Raw genomic sequence first — 20,201 nt, 5'->3', positions numbered from 1 at the left:
GTTAAAAGAAACACGGCCTGGCTGAGATCTCCTCCCTTCCCATCAGACAGATTACTGCTCAGAAGGATCCTCTAGACTGACATTTTACCTGAAAAAAACAGAGCAAAGGCAGATGAGAAACTCCAGGTGTGCATGTTTGGCATGAACATTTTTGCCCAAAAGATCCTAAAATGGTTGTCTGCCGTGTTAAGACCATGTGGGACGAGATCATATGGGACCAGGTGGCCTCAGGGGCTCAGGATAGGGAGTCTCTAGGATGTAAAAAGCTTCGAAGAACGTTGCTCCCACCCTAACAGAGAGAGAAAAGCTTGGATGATCTACAGAATGACAGTTTTCCCTGAGCCCATCAGAGGGCTGAGGCCACAAGGCAATGGACGTTTAGCTGAATTCCAGAAAGCGCTGAGCCCTCTGGGGAGAGGGCCACCATTTCAGCTTTGGCAGAAGCAGGAGAGAAAAGCAGTTACCATACAAGCGAAGTCGTCACAGACTCCCGCAGGCCGGTGTGGCTTGAGTGTGTCTGGAGCCCCAGGCCTCCACCAGGTGCTCCTGAGAAATAGTGGGGTAAACCAGGAGGCCAGAGGACACCCATGGGCAGCACAGGAGAGCAGGTGGTGCCTGTGGCTGTGGGGTTGGGGCGAGGCCCCAGACCCTTCCCTTGTGTGAAGCCAAAACAGACCCTCTCCCCTTCAGACCTCAGGCAAAATCCCTTCTCCAGAGGGGGAGTAGTGGCAAACTCCCTCTGCCCCTGGGGAGGGTAGGAAACCTTCCAGCCCCAGGACAGGCAGAGACACAGTGCTGCTTCAGTAAAGGGGGAGGCACACCCCCTGTACTCCCAGGGAGGGCGGGAAGCCATTTGGGACAAATAACTAACTGCCTTATACCAATAAAAAGCAGAGGTCTGCTGCCACTGGGGGAGGAGCAGGGGAATCTCACTCAGCACCAAGTATAGAGACAAGGCAGGTTTTGCTGCTGCAGAGAAGAGGGGAAAAATGATGAAAAAAAAAATCCCACCTTTGAGGCCCAGGAGCAAAGCCTGCCTAAGACTGAAGCTGGAGCAGGACAAAAGAGAAGCTCTGCTCCTACCTTGAAACAAGGAAGAGCATAGGACTGCTGGCAGGGGGCAAGAGAGTGGAGAAAGACCCCAACTGAGGCACAGGCAACATAAGGATGGCTGGAAGCTGAGCGGCACTCAGGATCACAGAACAGCCCTCTGGCACCTTAGCTCCTACTCTGAGCTCCGCGTGACAGCAGCCTACCTCTGGAATAATCTGAAGGCCGTGTGCACCCGTGGTAACAACAAAACCCAGACGCAGGTCAACTCCTGACTAGATTGACTCAGCCCCCATCCTCAGCCCTGTGCTAACAGCTTCACAGAAGCAGAGGCATGTCCATTTCCAGGCACAGATTATTTCAGTCTCTACTGCTCTTCTATATATAGTGTCTGGCATTCAATTAAAAATTACAATACACACAGTAAGAAAAAAACAACAACAAAGAATTGTCAATAGACAAAGCAATCAACAGAACCAGATGTAGAGATGACCTGGATTTTGGAACTATCAGATGGACTTTGAAATAACTATGCTTAATATGTTAAAGGATCTAGTAGGAAAAGTGGACACTGTTCATGGACAGATAGGGGATTTCAGCAGAGAGATGGCAACTGTAAGAAAGAGCCCAATGAAATGCTAGAAATTTTTAAAAACTTTCATGGCAATGAGGAATTTCTTCAACAGGCTCCAGAGTAGACTGGACACAGCTGAGGAAAGAATCAAAGAACTTGAAGACGTGTCGGTAGAAATGATCAAAATTGAAACAAAAAATAGAAAAAGAGTGATGAAAGAAAAACAGAAAAGAGCAGTCAAGGGCTGTGGAACAAAATCAGTTAGTCTAACATGCACGTAACTGGAGACGCAGAAGCAGGTGTCTTTGGGAAGAAGAATGTGGCAAGCTGGCATTTTCCTGAGAAAAGCGTGTGGTTAAAAAAAATGCCCACAAGTAGCTACTGCTTTGCTCCCTAGCTTCTAATTTAGCTGAAGAAGTTCCTCTAATATCCCTCCACCTCCTTCTTGCTTATCTTCTACACCCAGTTATTTGGGGGAGGAAATATGTGATTTCTCCCCGTGATCCCCCTCAGTATTCTGTCTGCCATTCAGCGTGGAGTGGAGTGGCTGTCAAGTTAGCGGGACTAGCTGCAAAGGTGCGAGGAAGGTTCAGCGGCCTGCCTTTTACTCTTAGCCAATAACTTAAACTTGATTTGACTCAAACACACCACACGGATCCTGATTTTAAAGAGGTGGTAGATTGCAGTTCGTCTCTGTCCATAGTTTTAGTTAAGAACGAGCAGCTCCCAGAATTTGCACCCCTCCCCACTTCAGATCTGAGCAATAACAAGTCTGCTTAAAGAAAAAGAAAGTATGAAATGTAGTATTTATCCATGAAACGCTCTTTTGAAATACTGGAAGTGGTCTCCTTCCTAGACTAGTTATGCCTCTAATAAGACAGTTGTACAAGCTCCTTTGGGTACATATGCCCTAAACTTGCTTTCAGGCTTTCAGCGACCTCAGCTGCTGGATGTGGCCATCCATCCATCTGCTGAGGCCAGTTGCTGGAGAAAACTTGCTGCAGTGGGTCTGGATGTTTGTACGGTCCTGGAATCCAGATGCTTCATGGAAGAAAGAGGAGGGCCCTTGATGAGAAGGGCCGGGAGCATAGTTTCTAAAACCTGAGCTCATGGGTTTAGAATTTAAACTCAGACATGTTTAAACTCACGTTGCCATTGTTAATGGACTTGCACCCCTGGCTGTGTGCAGACTGCCCCGAAAAGCCCTCTGCGAAGCTTTCCTGACCCCTTAAGTAAGCAGCTCCTTTCTCCTCTGTGCTCCTCTTCTACCTGCATTTTGGGCGTTTTTCACGTGATTTTGCATTTGTTGTTATGCATCTCCTTTCTGTCTTAGACTGAGTTCTTTGAGGGTCAGGGTTTGTGTTTCAGGCATCCCTAGCGTAGGGCCAGGCGCAGAACAGCTTCTCAGTAAACGTTTGCTGAAGCGGATTTAGTGCCTGCTCGGCGTGAGGTAACCGTAGTTGGGACAGGAGTTTATCATAGCCGTGCCCCTGTGTGATTTTGTTCTGCACTAGATTCCTGGGTCTTCTTGCACACCCGTCGTAGCTGTGCCACATGGGCTTCTTCTGTGGCCCTGGTGAGGGAGTTGGATTCAGATCATCACAGTAATGGACTTGGAAGTAACTTAGTGTGACTATGTTGGAAACAAATCAAAGATAAAGTAAGAAAAATAAAGTCATAAAGAAGAAAGAGATCTTTGAACCAGGATCCGAGGTGGAAGCTGAGTAAAACTATTAGAGACACAGATCTATTGATATTTAGACGGTCCCTTGCCTTCTGCCAGAGTTCAGCTTTGGGAGGGGGTATGTGACCAGGGAGGGAAGCAGAGGGGCTTCCTAGGGACCAGGGCAGCGAGTAAAATCCTGGGGACCACCTACAGCGGTCGTGACCAGTCCCACACGGATGGTTATGGTGACTGAGCAGTCCCTCTAAGCTGCCTGGTAATCACAAAGGGAACCTGTCCTTTCATCAGCTGATGAAAAGAAACATACCATTTCCTCGGGTTAAAAAAAAGCCCCAAACTCTTTCTTCCTGGGGCATCCAGGTTGGTTCTATATGTGGCTGTGACCTAGAAAGGCTGTGTGACCTGAACCAATCATTTGACTTCTCTGGGCCTTGGTTTCCTCAGCATTCAGGGATCTCCAATAACCCTTTGGACGCCAGCATCCTCTGGGCAGACTGTGTGTCTAGAATCCCTGTGGATTGAGATCCTGACTCTGGCTCCAAAGAGCAGGGACAGCCACCCCTGGGGTGTTAGCAGCAAACATTAGTGTTTTCCTTGTAGACTGGCCACTTCCCCAGCTTTGAGGCATTCAGGACCAACGACTGCTCCTGGAAAGTGACTGCACCCCCCGGGAGCGCTGAAAGCCCCGCGGTCAGCACACGCACGCTCGAAGCCCCAGCCGAGTCCCCTGCAGTGAGCAGACTGTGACTCCCACAGTGGTATGCCCACCCCGGATTCCCACATGACCACAGGGTGCCTGCGCTCAGCGCCCGGAACCTTCCAGACAAGGCGCTGCCGGGTGTGAAGAGGGGATTGCAGATGGCAGCGCTGGGGAAGGAGGGGCTCCCTCCGGTGCAGACCCTTCCCCGGGGTACAGTCAGGACGCAAAGCTGGAGAGAGTGGCTCCAGGTCCCCCGAGCGGGTCGCCTGACAAAGGCTTTTCTGCAAGTTTGTATTTTGCAGAATGATTTGAGGGGAACTGGCTTCAGCCCCAAGCTCCTCCCCTCCCTCAGATTCCTGCAGTCACAGACCTGCTGTCTTGCCTTCAACCACTTTCTCCCTTTCTGTTATCAAAACGGGCTCTGACCTCGCCTTTATCTGATAAACTCATTCACTCTGGGGTGTGGATTACTCACACCTCTTTGGACCCTACATTTTCACGGTGTCCAAAGTCTGCAAGAGGAAGAAATCTAACGGAGCTTTTCAGGCATTGGCGAGAGGAAATATTGCAGCGGGCTCTCCCATCCCCTCCACATACACCCACCCTGGCAAGGCTGGCTGTGCTGACGGGCGAAGATTTGGCCAGCTGTACTCTGTGGGTTTGGGGCGCAGGGCGGGTCTGATCTAAATAGGAAGTAGGTAAAGTTCCCTTCAAGCCTACTCTGGGCTGTTCTCTGACACCCAAGGCACCAGTTATATTTGCCCCGTCCAAGGCCCCCTTATACATGTTCCATTCTCCCATCATGAGGCACTGCTGTCAGGTTAGCGGGACTAGCTGCAAAGGTTACAGCGTTACAGCAGTAATCACTCAGTACTTTCCAGTGCTGGTTTTAGCAAAGCAATAGGGCTAATCTGTTAATGGGTTAATGCACTAGAACTCCCAGGCAGAATATTTGTGTTTTAATTGGAATCTCCTGAAAATGATGCCCTGATACAAAGGGAGAGTGGGAGTTTCAGGACCCCATGGTGGGGATGCAGAGATATTGGGTGAGCCAGGGACCCCTCCATTCACACCATCAGGAACCAACCCCTCCATCTTGGTGATGAGGGTCTTTCTTATCAGCCAGAGCCCACGGTGGCCCTGGGCTCCCCCCGAAAGGGGACGTGGGAGAACAGAGTTGACCAGCAGAGGAGACAGGAAGGAGGAGATGGGAAGAGGGGAGATTGCTGGTGGAGAGGGAGGGGGGTGGAGATCACTGACTGATGAAAATCATTCTCTGTGCAGAGCCGAGATCTACTTCTCCATTGGAACTGAAAGCTAGTTCCATCGTGTAGTCAGTTATTTGTGTTCTGAGTAGCTCTCTTTGAAGGCGGCTTTTGCCAGAAAGTTTCAAGACATCTAAGTGCAAGGGTCAGAAGGGTCTGAAGCAGGAGGGGACCAGTGAGCTCGCGCTGGCTGCTTTCTTTAGAGCCCGGGCGGCTGGAACTTTAACTACCCAGTGAGAGTTCTGCTTTTGTGGACTTGATGGTTGGCCCTGGAAAATGTTTGCTTGGTTTTTTTCCCCTAAAATTTAACTGTCAGACAAGCTTTGGTCACAGGCTGGCTCTGCCCTGCGCCTATGTCGACACCACTCGGGGTCTCCCCTTCGGGCCCTTTGCACGGCCCCTCGCGGTCAGGGACCTCGGTCCAGCTGCCTGGACCAGCAGGACGCACGGACCCTCTGACCCCGCCGTCCCTGCCTCTCTGCTCTTCACAGAATGGGCTGAACGGCTTGCATCTGGCCTCTAAAGAAGGCCACGTGAAGATGGTGGTCGAACTTCTGCACAAAGAGATCATCCTGGAAACGACAACCAAGGTACGTCTCTTGGTGGCAGGGGGTGGGGGGCGGGGCGGGAGGTTTCCATCAAAATTCACATATCGTACCAAACCCTAAAGACACAGAAACCAGCCCTTCATGACAGAGACCCAAGCCTGATTCTGAACTCCTCTCATCCTTCCAGTCACTTCCTAGCCCTGTGAGCCCCTGAAGTCACCTGAAAAACACAGGACCCCATTTCCACAAGGATTCAGGGGGCCTTTATCCTCATCACTCGACTGTAAATCTAAAAATAAAACCCTTTGCCCAATGGCTTCATGCTTTCCCAAGCTAAGAGGTCCACAGGCAGGTGCCTTGGGTCCAAATCCTCGCTGAGATGTTTCATACTCTGTGACCTGAAGCAAGTCACTCAGCCAGTGAGAAGCCTCAGTTTACTCATCTTTAAAATGGAGATTATAATATGTAGTTGCAGGAATGGTATGAAAATCAAATGTGGTAGTGAATATATAATGCCTATATAGGAAGAAATCAATAAATATTGGTGACTATGTCGTTCATGAGGGCTGTGGAAGAGTCCTTCTCCACATCCTTCTCCAACCCTGAGTCTTCCTTGGTCAGCCCCAAACCCATTTCCTCTCCTTACTGGGTCCCTTGAACAGTGAACAGTGTTCTGTTTACTGCAAGCATTTGTGTGATGTCACACCTCTCACAGCAGGACAGTTCTCCCCAAAGCAGTAGATTATAAACACCAGTGACTTAAGTCCAGAAACTGCAGTCATGAAATTGATGCACCTACATGTTGCAAAATCAGTTTCATTTCTTATGCATCTTATTTGTTTACTAAGCAACAAGCAGCCAGCTTTTAAAAACAAACAAAATGAAACCAAAAGAATCACCTCTGTTTACCGTGTCAAGTACTGTTTCCTCTTCTCCCCCTTCCTTTGTTATATCCCATGGTTTTCTTCCTGGGCTGGTCCCTGCAGCCTCTTACTTTCCGTTTGCTGTTTATTCAGCGTGGTCTCACGCACAGCCCCGATTTCAGTTCCACGCAGTTACCACCTCGTGAGCAGAGAACCAGAAGAACAACAGGTAGAGAACAGATATAATTTATGGTTATGAAGTGAACTTCCAAAATATTATGAAGGTAGACTCATCTCTCGAGGGAAAATTCTGTAATTTTCATGTCATTTCCCAAAGGTGAAAAGATCTCACGGATGAAATAGACTGATTTGCTCTTTCTGAACGTGTACAGAGCATTTTTTTTCTAACCCCGTGACAAATACCAATTGTTTCCACCCGGCTTCTTCTGCGGATGAAAGGGACGTGGTTATTTCTCATCCGATGCTGTCAGCTGCCTGGCCGCAAGCATGGTACCATCTGACGGGCTGTGGTGGCCAGAGTGGCTGTCCTCCCCCTGGCATCCCCACAAGAGCTGCAGAAACACTACGCTTCAGCACGTTTACTCTCTCCGAATTTCCCCCTTGGATCGGTATTCTGCAAGCGAACGCTTGGTGTGTCTCTGTATTTATAGAAATTGTATAAGCCAACGTGGTTTCTGAGGGCCCAACAGAGGGAGGAAAAAAAGGGTGAAGCTGAAACCGTGGGCAAAGCAAGAGCCACAACAGATTGGGGAATTGTAACGGGTCTCGCAGGCAGGAGCGAGATTAAAAAAGACAAGACTAAAAAGCCAAAACCAATATAGGTTCCTAAACTGTGCTTAGAAAATTTAAAAGCGTGAAACAAATGCATTCTTTGCCTCCCCCTGCACCCCCCTCCCCAGCCCGGGCACTCACTCAGCACCCACTGCAGCCACCCTCCCTGCCGTGAGCTCTGGGACTCCCTGGAAATGGAGAAATTGGGTCTTTGTGGATCCAAATATAGCTAAGTACTTTTTCCTGCTTCTTTGAGGGCACGTTCCTTCATGCTGCGGGAGGAGCAGAAAAAAACCATCTCCCTGTGACTCCGGACCTGAGGCTGGGGGGTCTCCTTGAGCCTTGCGGCGCATGCATGTGTGTGTGGAGGGGGGCATACATTCCTCACCAGGGCTGCTCTCAGCCCAGGTTCTGAAGACGTCACGGGCTGAGTCCCACGGCCAGGCCTCCACATCTCTCCCTGGCCAGCTTCCCTCCACGTGGGTTTGTATGGGGCGAGTCCTGTCGTCGTGGGATTTCAGGCAGGAAGGGGCAGACGGAAGGAAATGTTTGAAATTCCCTTCTCGAGCTGGCCCAGTGCCTGACACACACATGCTCAGCGTGTGGTGAGTGGATGGATGGACACGGCATGCCTCCTTCTAGGTGGGGAGACGTGGAGGTCTGAGTCCTGATTCCTAGAGAAGGTTCTGGTGCCAGCAGCCCTGCTCCACTTGGTACAGCGAGTGAGTTGGACCCAGGTGCCAAGGTGTCTAAGTGGAGGCTCTTCGGACTTCGAAGGAGAAAAGATTACTTAGCATCTTTATGCTCATTTCTGACACTTATTCTCTGATGGATATTTGAGGGAGAACCCTTCTGCTTATCAAGTGGGACTTAAGGAGAAATCAGAAAGACACATTTGGGAGGTAACGAGAGGACCCTCCTGCTTGAAACAGGCCACGCTTTAGAGACAGAAACATGAGCCCTGGGGCACCGGGTGGCCCTGTGATGCTCAGACCCCCTGGGGGAGGCGCTTGGCTCCCAGTGGCCGGTGGCCCCAGCGCACAGACTAGATTTGAAGTCCCTGTTTGGTGGGTTTCCTGAGTTGGATTGGCAAGTGTTCATGTAGTTTAGTTAAAAACTATATGCCGTCTGAATTAGAAAATGTGAGGTCGTGTGAGATCTGTGCGCCTTAAGTAGCAGAGGGACAGATGGGTCCAGCTGTGGTCCCTGTTTGATGGACGTTGTCAGGTGGGCCTGCCCCGCCTGCCCCTCCCGGAGCAGGGATGCCCGTGGGATCACGTCGGGGAGAGGGACTTGGGAGGGAGGCAGGAAGGAGCCTGGCAGGGAGGCGCATCCTGGAAACGGAAGCCACCTGCCGGACCTGAGCCCGCCCATCCAGGAAGTGCTGTTAAATGCCCAGGATGGATCCAAACAAGAAACCTCACACGTCCCCCCACTACCACCACCTTCAGAGCCTGCCTGGTGTCTTAGTCTCTGTTACCAGTTCTCAGCTTCTGAAAAGTTTACCTTAAAACAGCTGTGAATTTCATTTGCTTCTAATGTTTCTTCTCTCCGGCCTTCCTCTCCTCTCCGACTTGGTGAACTCTGACTCACTGTATTTTACTTATTCATATTCTTCCTTGTGTTTTCCTCTGCCAGGTTCTATTCTGTTTATTTTTCCGCACTTGGTTTTATATTTTTCTTTTCTTCTACGTACATTATATAGTTCCTTTTACTAACCCTCCCCCCAACTCCTTTACCTATTTCTGCCCTTCCCGCTTCTATCTGATGCTTGACTGCCCCTCACCCCGTGCCCCCTTTGGTCCAGCCTTTGGCCGGTGCGTGTTGCTGTAATGGCGCGAGGGAGCTGGGCCCGCGGGATCTGTGGCCTCCTTTTCCCTGGAGCTCGGGGCCTCCGCCCCGTCCTGCAGGGCCACAGCCCGGGAGGAGCCGGACGTCCAGGGAGTCAGCTGGCCTGGCAGCTCTTCCGCAGGTGTCCCGGGGAATCCTGACTGCCCGTCGGCCGGTGTCGGGACGCCGAGCCCAAGAGCAGCAGATCCGTGCTGAGAAGTTGGCGTTCTTGTTCTGGGGCATTCTTTTTTCAGGAGAACGGGAAGAACTTCCCTCCCTGGGTTTCCAGGGCTGTTCATGATGTCTGATGGGTCAGGCACAAAAGTGTGTGTTGTCCACCCCTTGGGGCCATAAAGGAAGCCCACTGCCTCCCCGCAGACGACACCCTTATCCCACACCTGTGACAGCCCTGTACCTGTGATGGGCCCCTGGGAACCTCCTGTCTTCCCTCCCCGTGTTTCAGAAGGGGAACACGGCGCTGCACATCGCCGCCCTGGCGGGTCAGGACCAGGTGGTGCGGGAGCTCGTCAACTATGGCGCCAACGTCAACGCCCAGTCACAGGTGATGCTCAGGGCCCCGGGCGGTGGGGCTGCCCGCCCTTCACCCGGGTGGACACGCTGTGTGGCCGAGTCCGAGTGGATTCAAATGTCCCCAAGCACCTTCTTGCTTTTTCCTGCTTCACGGTGGACGTTCTAAGCACGATGGGGTGGGTCATCGTGGACCCCGTCTCTGTTCCTTTAGCTGAATAATATATTTAGTTGTGGCTCATCTGTGCATGGGGGGACGTGAGGGGGGATGAGGAAAGGAGTGAAATTAGCGGGGGGTGGGTGTGCAGAAGAGGCTGACCATTCTGGGAGGGGCAGGAGCAGACTTCTGGAGAGGATCGCGCCCACCTGGTGGCCTTCTGAAGTAACCCCGCTCCGCCACTGCAGAGTGTCCGTGTGTTTTTATAGCTGGAGACGCAGGTGGGGATGTTGCCACAAGGGCTGGGTGGAAACAGGTTGCAGGGAGAGCTGTCTGCGAGCTTGGAGGATCCTGCATTGGTTTTAGCGTCTGTCACTAACGTGGGTGAATGCCAATGGCTTTTTCTCTTGGCCTACAGAAAGGCTTTACACCCCTGTACATGGCAGCACAGGAGAATCACTTGGAGGTGGTTAAGTTTTTGCTGGAAAACGGAGCTAATCAGAATGTAGCCACAGAAGTAAGTACCTTGGGGACGCGGCCTCACGGCTGAATGTCTCTTGGGGGGAGGACACGGTCCCAGGGGAGTGTGTTCCTGGGACATGGCTTGGGATGCATTCTCTGCCATGATCAATGTCCTGGGTGCTGTTGGACCCTGCAAGGGGGCAAGAGACAAAGTTATGGCCGTTGAGGGATGCCCAGACATGTGCCAGAGAAGTGACAGCAGGGGTGAGCCTGTCATTCCCACTGTGAAAAACACTGGAGGCCGGGCTGGGGTGGGAGGCGTGCACGCACGTGTGTGTGTGTGTGTGTGTGTGTGCACGTGCGCGCGCACGTGTGGGTGACAGGTCTGCCTAGGACCTTAATGAGAAAGGCTCTTGCCGGGAACCCACGTACACTCTTGGACAGGTCACTCGACCCTGAGTTTTGTCACTGGTGAAATGATGAAATCGGACTAGATGGAACCAGAGCTTCTCTTGACTCTTAGCATCAGATGACATCACTTTGCCAGTTCAGGGGGCCCTGTGCCCCTAGCGCACACCGAGGAGATTAATAACAGTAGCTCACAACTGAAACCTCGGTGCCTGGTGTGGTTTCCAGCGTTTGGTAGGCGTTCAATAATACTTGTGAGATGAATGAAGGAATGTTGGTCGGCCATCAGTTCACGGCACTGTCCTGACACCGGGTGATGGGGTGAGAGGGAGGCAAAGAGACAGGGCAGTAAAACTCTCATCAACGCTCCAACTAGGAGCACGTCCTAAAGGAAAAGTTAAATACGCGCCAAAGGGAAATTCCTGGAGGTGCCGTGAGACGGCAAGGCACGAAAGCAGGGCCAGGAGCGGCGTCAGGGAGGAGGCGGCATGGCAGCCGCGCTCGCAGGCTGTGGGGGAGGGAGGTCTCCTCGGGCACAGGGCAAGAGCCCTGAGCTTGAAAGCGCGTGTCCTGCCCTGAGGACCGAGTGGTCAGGACGGTCAGAGCAAACGGTCTCTCCTCTCCCCCTCCCCGGTCAGGACGGCTTCACCCCTCTGGCCGTGGCCCTGCAGCAGGGCCACGAGAACGTGGTGGCGCACCTCATCAACTACGGGACGAAGGGGAAGGTGCGCCTGCCGGCCCTGCACATCGCGGCCCGCAACGATGACACGCGGACGGCCGCGGTGCTGCTGCAGAACGACCCCAACCCCGACGTGCTTTCCAAGGTGAGGCGGCCGGCGGGGCCGGGATCATGCCGGGGCCCGGACCCGGGGCCCTCGGGGTCTCCACCGATTCCGGCAGTTACCTGGAACCAGCCAGACCACAGAAGCTCCAGCGTGCACCCCAAGCACCCGCCCCGCTGCGCCCGCCGTTCCACCAGCCAGCTGAGAGCCACAGGGGACGCCCCCCTTTAAACCCCCGGGCAATGCTGAAGGACATGTGCTCGCTGTGGCTCCAAGTCACCCAGAACAGCGTCCAGGCGGGGCAGGAGGGGCCTCTGGCCAGAGGAGGACTTTGCAGTCCATCCCCCCCACCCAGGTGGTGTTCTAGAAGTTTATTCCAGCTCTTTTCCCAGCTTCCCCCCGGTTGGAGGGAGGGAGGGAAGGGTTCCCACGTGGAGATGGGACCGGAGAGGGGCCTCCCAGGGCCTGGACAGCCCGCCGTCTGCACACGCTGTCTGATGTTTTCACTACCTGTAAGTTTAGACTTAACGTCTAAACTTAATGTCTCCCTCCCGCTGCGAATGCACTTGCACTGAGTCAGTCACACAGGCCCCTGCCCCATGGTCACGGGGTTCCGCCAGGAAAGCTGCTGCCTGGATTGTTAGGCGTGGTCGGGGGTTAGGAACAGAAGGATGACAAGGGACCCACCGAGGGTCAAAGGGCCACCCAGCTGGCCACCCAGGGGCCACTGCACCCCTATGGGGGCTGGAACCGTCCCGAGGATTAAGGTCATGGACCCCATAACACTTCTCACTCATTCATTAAAATCTCTTCAGAAGTAACCGTTCAGAGGAACGGGCCCTGCCTGCAGGGTGGGAGGTGACCCTGGTCCATGGTTTGTCCATGTGAACCACGGAGACCGGGTGTCCCCAGAGGTAGCACCTCACTTTTGGATGTAATTGCCGTGGGACATCTCTTGACCCCTTCCTTCTGAATCTGCCTGCTGTGTGAGGTCCTCTGGTCCTGCTGGCTTTTCAGAATCCCAGGCTGATTCTGAGGTAGAAATGACAGTATGTGGCTTGTGACGCCTTGTCCCCCTCTGTTGTGTGCCAGACGGGATTCACCCCCCTCCACATCGCAGCTCATTACGAGAACCTCAACGTGGCCCAGCTGCTCCTCAACCGGGGAGCCAGTGTCAACTTCACGCCCCAGGTGAGGCCCTTTGGTGAGGCCGCCCATGAATGCGGGGACTGGGCGTCTAGAACCCAGTGCCCGCCTCTTGCGGCACCAAGGACATCCCCGCACTGCAGACGTGCCTGCGGGTGAAGCAGCCCTGGGTGGGTTTCTAAGAAACTGCAGCCTGTGTTTTTGATTCTGGGGGACCTGGGCTCAGCCAGCTTGCTGTGATGAACCAAGAGGCTGGCGTGTCCTTAGAGGCTTTGAAATCTGTCTTAGGCGAGAAGAGTCCTGACAGTGGGCTCCGATGGCCGCTTGCCTTGGGCTGGGGCAGGGCCACAGGGGAGCAGGGCGCAGAGCAGCTGCCTCCCAGACAAGGACACACGCCCTGACCAGTCCCTTCCTCCCTTCCAGAACGGCATCACGCCGCTGCACATTGCTTCCCGCAGGGGGAACGTGATCATGGTGCGGCTTCTGCTGGACCGCGGGGCCCAGATAGAAACAAGGACCAAGGTGGGTGCCAGCCAGCTGCCCGGCAAGGCCAGGGGAGCGAGTGCTGCCTTCCAGGGCTCCACCCAGGTAGTGGGCTCCCCATGACCAGCTAGGGAAGGGCGTCCAGCCTCTAGAACAGCCCACAGGGGCAGCTGGAGACCAGACTGCTCCATCGGGCTGGTCCTTAAGGAAGCCTTCTCGTGCCTCTCCGGCTGGAATGATGCCACAGGTGCCTTCTCTCCAGCGACCTCTGATGGGTGCCTCTGGGGCTTTCTCTTTTTGACTGTCTTTTAAAGGATGAATTGACACCTCTCCACTGTGCAGCTCGGAATGGGCACCTGCGAATCTCAGAGATCCTGCTGGACCACGGGGCGCCCATCCAAGCCAAAACCAAGGTGCGAGCTTCCTTTCTGCAAGGAGCATCTCTTAGGCGGGGCTCCAGCTCAGGCCGACCCGGGTCGAATCCCACTTCTGAGAAACAGAGATGCTAATTCTACTAACTCAGCAGTGTGTGTGACGTTGACCCTGATGTCTGTCACACAGGAGGCACTCGGCTCTAATTATTATCTAGATCAAGGTTGACACCTTTCTCTCTAAAGGGCCAGAGAGTAAATATTTTTAGGCTTTGCAGGCCCTGGTCAATGTCACAACAATTCAAATCTACCACTGTAGTGGGGAAGCAGCCGTGGATAACGTGCAAACTAGCAGCCCTGTTCTAGTAAAACTTTCTTGCCAAGCACAGGCAGCAGGCTGGATTTGTCCCATGGGCTGTCATGTGTCTGTACAGCTCGAGATCAGGCCTCATCTCTTTTACCCTGGCTCCAGAAAAGACAGGAACTAAGCACTCGGGGAGTCTTCAGGGCCTGGGCCGGACTGGATGATGTTGAAAAGAAAACAAAACGGTTCTTCTCGAGGTCCTTTTGGGGCCAGAGCAAAAGCCCAGCCCTCAGTTCTAACATGAGGTCTTGAGTCTTACTGGGGCCGAAGCTGTCAGACTACCTGGTGTTGCCTGCACCGCCTCCAGGCCTACTGCCTCGTTCTTGGGGTGAATTTAGAAGGTGGTCAGAGCAGAGCAAGGCAGAAACCAGACCCACCCATGGCCACTCCCGAGGTTTTCTGTGCGCAGCTCCCTGTCATAAGATTCTACACCATAGGAGCAGTTTATTCCCTGACCGAGGGTTATGTGAGTGTTCAGTGGAGCTCGCTGAAATCTGGGTCATGTTCACGGCCCAGGCTGTCGCGTGTGTGTGTGTGTGTGTGTGTGTGTGTGTGTGTGTGTGTGTACATTTCCCCTTTTTATAAGGACAGCAGTCATATTGGATTAAGGTCTACACCAGTGACCTCATCTTAACTAACTACATCTGCAATGATCCTGTTTCCAAATGAGGCCACATCACGAGGTCCTGGGCTTTAGGACGTCAACATGTGAATTTGAGGGACACAGTTCAATTCAGTCACTAACAATAGCCGTCATGCCGCTTGATTGTGTTCCTCCCTCGCTGAAAATCCTGCTTTCAGTTGTCTCTTGCTAAAACCTAACGTCCCAGTTTCCTCGCTCAGGGGCTTTCATGGTGCAGCTCCTGCCTGCCCCTGGAGTCCAGCTCTATGCCCTTGGCCTCCCGCGTGCTTACCTGCATGGAGCTCCCTGGGTCCCAGGGCGGCTGCCTCTGTGGCACTGCACACGCCATTCCCTTCTCGGGGATGCTCTTCCTGTGTCGTCTTCCTGGCAAGGTCCTAGCTCAGGGATCACCTCCCTGGCAAGCCTTCTCTCCGCATGTCCCCCCGACCCCATCATGACTCCACACTCCCCTGCTCCTCTGTGCTTTATCAGGCCTTCCTGATGTCACCACACGGAGTGGCAACAATGTATCTCTTTTCCCATCTTTAACCTACTAGTCTGCCAGCTTCCTTGGCCTGGAATTCTGTCTGTTCTGTTTCCCCAGAGCTTATCCCATACCTGATGCACTTTAATCACTTAATATTTGCTGAATTTATGTCTGAATGAATGAGTGAGTGAGTCTTCTCTGTCTTTAATTGTTTGAAATAAATTGCTATTTAAGAAACAGTGAGGATCCTTAACAGTTTTTTAAAGTGATGTGCACTTGTCAAGGACAAAGAACGGAGGGTTTTAGATCCAAATTCCATTTTAGCATCATGCATTCATTCAAGACCACACTGATTAAGGACCACTGTGTGTGTTACATGCATGCGTGGGGCGTGTAAGAGATACCAGGCACAGTCACTGATCTTAAGAAGCTTCTAAGGAAGGAGAGAAGATACATACACCTGAAAAGTTAATTATGAAAACAATTCGGCAAGTATATAAGTACGGTCCGAGTGAGGGGTACAGATGAGAAAAGCCCACAGGAATCAAGGGTGGCCAGGGGAGGCCTCGTGGAAGACGTGGGCCTGGCTAGAGCGGGCCTGGAGGATTTGGTGGGGTGAGAAGAAGGAGGTTTGCAATCAGAGACCAGCAGGAACGCGGAGGCCGGAATGAACCAGGCTCACCCGGGAGCCACATGGAAGCCCTGTGTAGGGAGGAGGTGGGAAGTGAGGTTGGAATCATTGCCTGCCTTGAATTTCCATGTTCATTTCCTATGCAACTGGTTGTTTTCCCTCTTCACCAGAATGGCTTGTCCCCAATCCACATGGCGGCTCAGGGAGACCACCTTGACTGTGTCCGACTCCTATTGCAATACAATGCAGAGATAGACGACATCACACTGGACCACCTGACCCCGCTCCACGTGGCTGCCCACTGCGGCCACCACAGGGTGGCCAAGGTCCTGTTGGATAAAGGGGCCAAACCAAACTCCAGAGCCCTGGTGAGTAGGAGGCTATCGGAAAAGGAGCCAGAGGGGCTAGGGCCAGAGCTGCATGGCTGAGCCCCCCAGGGAGGTACCCACTGGTGCCTGGAGCTGCCCTGGAGATTCAGGGCGGGGACAGTGTCGGGGGGCGGGGCACTGAGGCCCACGGGGCGTGGCAGCGCACAGGCGGATGTGACCTTACTCCCTGCCGCATCCCACACATAATGACCGAGCCCCCGTAACAGGCTGAGGTTTGGGTGGGTTTGGGCCCAGGACACCTGACTCACAAGCAGTGTGTGCGGTAGGTATGCGGGATGTCACTCCCGTCCGTGCCCAGAGCTGAGGGTTGGTGATTTCTAGCGACTGCCTGGCTTTTTGACCTGCTTTGGGGGCGAGTGAAATGGGCTCAGCTAAGCATCCTTCCTCTGCAGAGGGGCTCACAGTGGTCATGGTGCTTGAGCAGAGGTGAGTTCAGGCCTAAAGCAAATTCCCTCCTGGGACTGTGGTTCCTTTCGCTCGCCCCAGGCCGGGGGCTCCCGGGGAAGTTGCTGGCGGGGCCGGAGCGCTGCACGGAGCCTGCCCACACCCGCCATCTCCCCTCTGCCCATTCCCAGAGGAGGAGAATTTAGAAGGCCGGACAGCCTCCAGGCCGCCAGGATGGCTCGTTCATTCATTTATTCATTCATTTGTTCAGAAAGCTTTCACCGAGCAGTCCCCACTTGCGGGGCACTGTCTGGGGTAGTCGGGGTTTCTCAACCTCAGCACTACTGACATTTGGGGCCAATGTTCTTTGTTGTGGCGAGACTGACCCGTGAATAGATGTTTAGCAGCATCCCTGGCCTCCGCCCGCTAGGCGCTGATAGCACTCCTCCCCTCCTTGTGACAATCAAAAACGTCTCCAGACATTGCCAAGTGTCCCCGGGGCGGGGGCTGGGTGGTGAGACAAAATCCCCTCCCCTCACATTGAGAACCACTGCCCTAGGGGTTAAAGCACTGAAAAAACAAGCAGACGGGCAAAACCCAGCGAACAAACAGAAATCCCTGCCCTGGTGGAGTTTACATCCTAGCGTATCATGTTCGAGCAGGGCTGAGGTTCAGAAATCCATTTGACTAGAAACGCACGGCGGTTTCAGGGAACGTGCTGGGCTTCACAGCAGTTCTCTTTATTGTAAATTTCCCCTTAAGGAAACTTTAAACGGCAGGCTCTTTCAGTGCGTCCAAAAATGTGACGAAATTTGGAAAAAGGGTTTACAGACAACATACCCAGGACCTCGCCTGGTGCACAGTGAGAGCCACCTGCCCCTTCCGTGATTCACAGTGATTGACGTTTAGGCTGGGCAGGGGCTCCCTTTCCATCAGCAGGGTGGTCTGGGTGTTCCTTGGGCTTGAGTGCGAGCCCCTGCTTGCCTGTCTCCCTTTGTGTGGGGCTGCAGAATGGCTTTACCCCCTTACACATCGCCTGCAAGAAGAACCATATCCGCGTCATGGAGCTGCTGCTGAAGACGGGGGCCTCCATTGATGCTGTCACTGAGGTAGGAGAAACTCCGCAGACGAGTGGACGGTCTCCGCGGGCCTTCTTCCAATAGCCATCTTGAGAGTTGTTCTTTGTGGCTGCGTGTGTGTGTGTGTGTGTGTGTGTGTGTGTGTGTGTGTTGTGTGTGTGTGTATGCTAGTCTAGAACTCTCAGGAATACATCAGGGGTCGCTAAGACCGGGAGCTGGTGTCAGATCTCAGGGAGCTGTCCAAGGTCAGCTGCAAAATGTTTTGAGTTGTACATGTGGGTGGAATCACCCTGCAGTGTTTTTTCTCCCCCTCCGGCCATTTTCCTAGAAGCAGACCCATTTCCTAGAACTCCCTTTCCTTGGAAGACTCTTCTGGAGCCCCTAGAGGCAGGAAAGCTTAAGCTCCATCTGGCTATGTGTCTGGAGGAGTGGGCAAGTCTCCCCCGTCTCACTCCTGTCTGGTCTGTTCCAGTCTGGCCTGACACCTCTCCACGTGGCCTCCTTCATGGGGCACCTGCCCATCGTGAAGAGCCTGCTGCAGCGGGAAGCATCGCCCAACGTCTCCAATGTGGTGAGTCCGTGGGGAGAGCAGGCCCTTCCTGTGGACGGAGGGCTCAGAGGCGAGCGTTTGCCAGCGATCCCAAGCTCTCCTCTCGAGGACAGAGGTAGAATTCTCAGAATAGCAGGCGCTTCGGACTTGGGGAGATGACTGTATGTACTGACGCTTTCTCAGTTAAATGTGTCACCCATGTGTAAGTCTTGGGGGTTTTATTCTGGACGATCATTTGGGAATGTCTGTGAGTGGTATCTGGGAATACATGTATGTTTTTAAACATTCCTTAGCTCTGGGGTTTACCTTTAAGTGTAACACACACACACACACACACACACACACACACACACACACACACACACACACACACACACACACACACACCCAGGCATCAGCAGACTAAAGGCTGAAGTTGCTTTTTGCTGGGGCATCTCCACCTCTTGGAGGAATGTCCGCCGAGCTACTCCAGGCTGGCACTGCGGAGCCCTGTGTGTGCCCTTTTGCAAACCCAGCAGGTGTTAACACTTCCATAATTTTGTTATTTTACAGAAAGTGGAGACCCCGCTACACATGGCAGCCAGAGCAGGACACACGGAAGTGGCCAAATATTTGCTCCAGAACAAAGCCAAAGTCAATGCCAAGGCCAAGGTGGGTTCTGGAGGTGGGAGGGATCCCAGACGGAAGCAATTGAAGCGCGGGAGGAGCCATCCTCCCTGATCGGAGACCAGGCTGCAGGGCTCGTGGCGCCGAGGTTCCTCGTCACACCTGCCGGGTTGCAGCACACGCTCCGGTTCTGCTTTGCAAGGGTTCTGAGAAGCCCAGACGTGTTGGCATCAACAAAAGGCCAAGAAACAGTACTGCGGGGGGCGGGGGGGCGGGGCGGGCTGAAAGGTTGCGTGTGGTTACAGTCACAGTATCAGAAGAGAAGCAACTTTTTGAAGAAAGCGTTGCCGGTGAAAATCAAGATGCCCTCGCGATGTAAAAGGCATCTCTGAGGTACTGAGCGATGCCGAGTTTGCAATCTGGCTTTGGCCAGGATCAGGCTTTCCTACCGCACAGACCACAGAGCCTCTGTTTAGTGTCAGGACTGTGGTTTAGATTTGAGCCACAAACCCAAGGGAGGGAGGCCCCTAGCTGGGCCCAGTAACACAGAGACCCTGCCCACTGACCCCCTCAGCTTCCGGAGGAAACTGGAAGGGGCGGGGGGGGGGCGGGAGCTGGGATGAAAAGTCATCTTTCCCCAGGTCTGGCCCTCCCATTGCCCCTGGTGTAGAGAAAACCAGAGTAGCCTTCAGACAGAAAGACAAGTGGATGCTTAGACGGGACTCGGGAGACAGTACAGTTCACCTTGTTTCATTGCCCTTCACTTTAGTGTGGACAGATAAAGTGTTTTTTGCAATAAAGTGTTTTTTGCAGATAAAGTGTTTTTTACAATTTGAAGTTTTGTGGCAACCCCGTGTTGTCAGGTGGATAGCATTTTTCTAGCAGTAAAGTATTTTTTAATTAAGGTAAGTGTATTTTTTAGACATAATCCTATTGCACACATAATGGAGTGTAATAGTGTGTAAGTAACTTTTATATGCACGGGGAAACCAAAAAAATTCATGTGACTCGCTTTACTCTGTTACCCAATTTATTGCAGTGGTCTGGAACTGAGCCCACAATGTCTCCAAGGTCTGCCCGTAAGAGCAACCACAATGTATAGTGTGTGCCAAACGTGGTGTGAAACATCTTATACACGCTGTCTGCTTGATCCTAACCGTAGCCCTATGAGGTCAATACCATTATTCCCATTTTACAGATGGGAAGGCTGAGCCTTTGGGCAATTAAGTAGGAATAACAACTAACTTGAAAGGTTGTTATAAGGATTAAATAATATAGAACATATTATATAGAACATAACTCAGAGATCTGAACCTCAGCTCTTCCTCTTACTAGCTGTGTAGCCTTGAGAAAGTCACTTAACCTCTCTGGGCCTCACCTGCCTTCTTTATAAAATGAAGAGTTGGGTTAGGTAACCTTATGTTCCCTGTTCTTTGTTTTTGCTTT

General features: G+C 52.9%; 1 protein-coding gene across 1 annotated transcript in view; it reads left to right on the top strand.

The window, feature by feature from the left end:
- ANK1 (ankyrin 1) overlaps window positions 1-20,201 on the top strand; it is a 126,054-nt gene that overhangs the window by 49,409 nt on the left and 56,444 nt on the right. Inside the window, exons 3-13 of the mRNA XM_027122906.1 lie at window positions 5,765-5,863; window positions 9,770-9,868; window positions 10,410-10,508; window positions 11,500-11,685; window positions 12,736-12,834; window positions 13,213-13,311; window positions 13,587-13,685; window positions 15,918-16,115; window positions 17,531-17,629; window positions 18,072-18,170; window positions 18,702-18,800. Coding sequence (XP_026978707.1) covers window positions 5,765-5,863; window positions 9,770-9,868; window positions 10,410-10,508; window positions 11,500-11,685; window positions 12,736-12,834; window positions 13,213-13,311; window positions 13,587-13,685; window positions 15,918-16,115; window positions 17,531-17,629; window positions 18,072-18,170; window positions 18,702-18,800 — 1,275 coding nt within the window. The remainder of the gene's footprint in view (window positions 1-5,764; window positions 5,864-9,769; window positions 9,869-10,409; window positions 10,509-11,499; window positions 11,686-12,735; window positions 12,835-13,212; window positions 13,312-13,586; window positions 13,686-15,917; window positions 16,116-17,530; window positions 17,630-18,071; window positions 18,171-18,701; window positions 18,801-20,201) is intronic.

The sequence above is a fragment of the Aethalodelphis obliquidens genome, unplaced genomic scaffold (assembly GCF_003676395.1).
Source record: "Aethalodelphis obliquidens isolate GAN/ISIS:26980383/991018 unplaced genomic scaffold, ASM367639v1 scaffold25, whole genome shotgun sequence".
NCBI classification, from domain to species: domain Eukaryota; kingdom Metazoa; phylum Chordata; class Mammalia; order Artiodactyla; family Delphinidae; genus Aethalodelphis; species Aethalodelphis obliquidens.
Note: the sequence above shows the minus strand (reverse complement) of the source record. Positions and strands in the feature narration are given on the sequence as shown.